The sequence below is a fragment of the Teleopsis dalmanni genome, chromosome 2 (assembly GCF_002237135.1).
Source record: "Teleopsis dalmanni isolate 2A chromosome 2, ASM223713v2, whole genome shotgun sequence".
Classification (NCBI taxonomy): Eukaryota; Metazoa; Arthropoda; class Insecta; order Diptera; family Diopsidae; genus Teleopsis; species Teleopsis dalmanni.
The window spans coordinates 8850328-8855577 of NC_051847.1; the positions used below are offsets into that span (position 1 = coordinate 8850328).

General features: G+C 26.9%; 1 protein-coding gene across 1 annotated transcript in view; it reads right to left on the reverse strand.

Moving 5' to 3' along the window:
* LOC119685166 (rhythmically expressed gene 5 protein-like) overlaps positions 1-1224 on the reverse strand; it is a 5749-nt gene extending 4525 nt beyond the window's left edge. The window contains exons 1-2 of the mRNA XM_038099382.1: positions 1035-1224; positions 5-565 (exon numbers count right to left, since the gene is read on the reverse strand). Coding sequence (XP_037955310.1) covers positions 5-565; positions 1035-1224 — 751 coding nt within the window. The remainder of the gene's footprint in view (positions 1-4; positions 566-1034) is intronic.
* Positions 1225-5250: the final 4026 nt, after the last annotated feature.

The window sequence follows — 5250 nt, forward strand, 5'->3', positions numbered from 1 at the left end:
TGACGCCTTGTGCGCAACTGTTCTTGTTGCTTCTGTAATGCTAAATTAGCTAAACGTTGCTCCTTTAATGCGCTGATTGTCGCAATCTTATGATGTTTCGTTGTGAGCCTATTGTTGTTGGTATTACTGTTTAGTGGTCTTAAAACTTCCAAGTCATCATCTTTAGGTAAGGGATTATATTGATCTTCTTCCACTGGGGTGCCATCGGGACGTACTCGAAATACTAATGGACCTGTTAAGTACGTTTTTTGTTGAGTATTTCTCTTATCGTTGACATCAAAAGTTTCAACTTGTGGATGGACTGGCTTGGAGGGGTATCCATATGCAATGTCCATGTCCATTGCATATTTATGTTTATGTTCTACATCACTATCAAATAAAGGATTCTTTGGATATTGGTATACAGGATTTGTAGCGGCTGTGGAAGTAGGAGCTGATGATTTGCTTACAGGTTTTTGATGTGTTATAACGATTATAGATGAACCGGGTGGAGTTGCAACTACAGTTGGTTTTCTTGTAGTGATCAATGTTGAACTTGGATGATCACGCATTATGGACGACCAAACTAAAATTAAAAACAATATTCTTTTAGTTTCAACTAAGAAGTTGTCGTAAAAATATTTTATAAGTAACAAATAAATTGTAATGTATAGTATATATGGTATACATATATAAACTTCCATATATATATAAAATTATTTGTTTAAAAATATAAAGAATATTATAAACGGAAGTTAAAGCAGCTGTGCAGATTATTTTATATTGATAACCGACATTCGAATTGAAAACAAATTTTACATTTTAAGAATAAATCTTAAGTCGCTTTAGAATTTCTTATAAAGTCACGTTTTTACAAAAACTTTAGATAAAATGTGTATGTTGATAAACAAGCTAAATTAATTTTTTAATAATAAATAGTAACGGAAACATTTAATTTAGTTGTTAAAAATTACGTTCGAAAAATTAGTATAGAAAAGTTTTTATATACTAATTATATTTTTAAATTAATGCATATTAACAAAATTATTATTTACTTAATTCATTAGCTCCTCTCTGATATGGATCTAGTGCATCCAATTGTCCATCAGTGAATGTTTGAAGCTTTTCATATCCATAAGATAGTAGATTTCTTTTACACTGGTTTACAGGTTCAATGGATGAGACAGCAGTGGCTTTGCAATGCACACTCACCAATTGTGCAAATGTTGAGTACAAATAGGACATCTAAAAAATATACGTATATGTATACATTATTAAATAAGTATTAAATAGTATTAAAAAAGTTTATTTGAAATTATAATTTATTTATGTTATGTTTTATATGAGTGCATAAACTTTAAAGTCAAGTTTTGAAATCAAGTGTTTCTACTGAAAATAAAACTAAACTTGTTTCTCAAACATGAAAGGCTTGTTGAGTTAAATAAACGTCTTCTCAGAATATCTTTTTTATCAATTCGGCTAAGGTTATAAATCTACATAAAAATCAGTTATAATACATTTTTGCATATAATCTACTGTCAATGATGTCACTATCATCTTATTTTAGTTGCCAAAATATAAACTTATTCGTTTCATCTTTGGTTAATTTAGTTTTTAAGAGATGTAAATGCAATATGTTAAGATTAAGTTTATATGCGAAAATTCTAATCTCATAAAAATGTAAAAATTTTAATTTTTATAGAATAAATTTGGCTTACAATTTAATGTTTAAATTAATGTAATTAAAAAAATTTGAAGGCGCAGCGGATGATATAACCTTGATAGCTATATTTAAAACAAATGCATAATATATTTGTTATTTGGTAGCTATATAGGTGACTACATTGTCCAGACAAAGAGTGAAGTCTTTAAGAGATTCTTACTTTGGCCCATTGGCAACGGCTTAGTAATTAATTGACTATTTACTTTATAAGTTCTGCTATTGCAAGTAGATAGTTTATTTAAGATGACTTTGCAGCTGAGTTAAATACCTCCATGGAATAACAATACATAGGCATGGACTTATTGTTATCTATCGTTATCAGGTACATTAAAATTTTTGTGTATATATTGTACTATGGTAACTTTTTGCAAATCTAAGGAATATTTTAAGCAACATTTCTAAACAACATCAACAAGTATTTTTTAAAGAGTGGTGATTTAAATATCCAAATGGAATTGTAACAAATAGGTATGTGACTCCCAATACCTTCTATATTGTGAACTGTCATAATAGCAATAAATTCGATGAGATTAATCTGTCTGACATGGACTTATTGTTCTCTAGCGATATCAGGTAAAATCAAATTTTTGTGTAGATACTGTAGTAAGAACTTTTGCGAATTTAAAAAATACTTGAAACCCCATTCCTAAATTTTCTAATGACATTACAGCACATAGGTATGAGATGCATGTACCTGTGACTCCTAATACCTTCTACATTCTTAACTGTCATAACAGTAATAGGTATGATTAGGTTAATCTGGCTGACTATAAGTCATGCATAGACCTATTGGTCTCTAGCGGTACTAGATATCTATGTAGATGTTGTAGTAAGTACTTTAGTGAATTTAAGTAGTGTTTGAAGTCTTTTTTCTATCAAAAAACCATAAAGCATTTTTTAAAGAGTGTTCTTAGACTATGTCTAAGTATTAAACCTTAGTGCTAGTACACAGTCACCGTGTACTAAACTGAATTATCTTAAATTTCTTTAGTGATTGATATTGATTTAAATTTTTTTTTCAACTACTGAATGGAATCAGAATATCGGCCCTTGAACTAAAATCATTTATTGCAAAATTTCACAAGTTACTGCATTTTTAACTAAATATTTACTTAATTTATACATTTATATATGTACATATTTAAAAAAAATTAAATAATTTTCCGTTATAAGCATAGTAATGAGTTTGTTTAAAACAAATTACAACAACTTTATATAAAATTTTAAACCAAATCACCGTTAAAAGTGTGAATGAAATGCGTTTAAAATTTAAAGTCGATTTATTTTTATTTGGTTTTTGGTGGACAAATATTAATATTTTAGTACAATACTTTGAACGTGAATGTTTTAAATAAAACAAGTTGTGTATCTGCATTACTGTCTTCTATTATTCATTAAATTAATTTAAAAACTTGTCAAGCGTACACCTTTGATATTTTATATATACGTTGGGCAAAAAGTATTCGACGTTCTACTTATATACTGCTTTTTATAACAATCGTTAACAATGGACTCAAAACTGTTTAGAAAAAATATATGATAACTACGGAAACTATAAATTATTATCTTTATAATAAAGAAATTACAACAAATTTTTCAAATAAATTAAAAAAAATTTCTAAATTTTTTTATAAATAAAAAATTAATTTTGAAGCAGTAAAGTTTTGTGACAGAAATCTAAATAAATTTGGTTTCGGATCAAAATAGAGTGATTTGAAACTTCTTAGGGGCACTATATATAAAAACTTGTGATTATTTTAAATATTGAAATAAATTAAACCATAGTTTGTTCTTTGAAATGGGATATTTGTTATAACATATATTTACTAAATTGAAAAAGAAATATTAATTTTGTTTCCATCTCATATATGTATACATACCAAATATTTTTTTTTGTAATTTTGTAATAACACTATGTAATAAAAAATCAAAATATGATCTCATACATTATCCCTGACATTATTATGATGTGAAAATTAAATAAGTTATTAACAAAATATAATAAAACTCTTCAGATATATCAAAAGTAAAAGACCGCTGAATGTCATACAAATTTATTTATTACTTATAAGAGATTATTGAGATAACTTATGATATGTAGTTTATGAAATGAATTTTATATTAAACTGTAGCTAATATTATCATACGTAATATTAAGTTCATCATTTTGTAAAAAAACAAGTATGAAAAATTTTGATTGCCACATTAAACTTTCACTTTCCTTAAACTTAGTGCAATAAAAAAAAACTTTTTTATTAATTTTTTTTATATATATATATACATATAGTTATAATATGTGTTTATATTTTTTTTTTTAATAAAAAGATGTGCTATACGTTAAGGTTATTTGTTACCTTGTATATGTAAAATATTTGTGAAATTTACTTCCTGGATTTTCAATTAAAAAGCTTTAAACTCTACTTTATAAACAAATATTCAAAGGTAAATGCTCTATGGCCTTTTTAGTTTATGACTTTACTGATTTATCCACCATTAAGAAACCTATAAAATAGTGCAGAATTTTACTTAAAGATATATGCTAAAAGCATCATGGAGTACCAGAAATGAAGACATAGGCATATAAATTGAAGCTGTTGAAAAAAACAATAGAGATACGGCTATGAAATTGGATGATTGTGGGGATGCTCATGCTAATCCATTCCATTCATTCCGTTGAATCATTGTTTGGTAGCACCATCCAGTCACACTCTATAAGTCTTTTATCATGCCTAACCTGCTTAGGATATAAAATCTTGTAGAACAACAAACATTATTAGCATTATTGGCAATAACTATTGTATTATTTAGTATGATGAAGTGTATAACTTACATCGCGACAGTGACATAGTTAAGCATATAAAAATGCAGCGGTTTTGCTCTATTGGTCATATCGTCGAATTGGGTCAAATTATTTCGGTATTAATTCGCTTGTAATAAACGAAATATGTACAAGACTTCCGTATCTTCCGTAAACTTACTCGTTAATATTAACTAGGAATAGCGAATCATTGTTGGGGTTAGCTGGATATGGCTATTGACTGCGGTCAAGGATGACTCACGTTTGTAATGGCATAGTAAGTAAGTAAGTAAACTATTATTTAAGTAATTAATTAAGTAAACTTAAAGTCGAGCCATCAGTTACTTATTTGCCTATAAAAATTCATTATTTGGTGCTACCTTTATATACATAAGCTTAAAACATAACAGTATATAAAATAAACGTTAAATTACATAATTAGAAATAAGTGTAACAAAGTTGTTTTCCATTAGAACTATTAAGAGTTATATTCAAATCTTAAATGATCCTCATTATTATACTCTTATATGTCTTCTATTATCTGCCCCAAACTAGCTAATGAAATTTTGCATATTTTGAATTTGAATCATTAATTTAAATTAAGTTAAAAAGATATTTTTGAAAAGTATTGAACCACAACAACAAAAATTTATTTTATATTATTTTAATTAATTGAATTTTTGGCTGACCATACAACTATTTCGAATATAGCCAAATTCCTATCATCAGTGGTCTTGGTCTTAGATTAAGT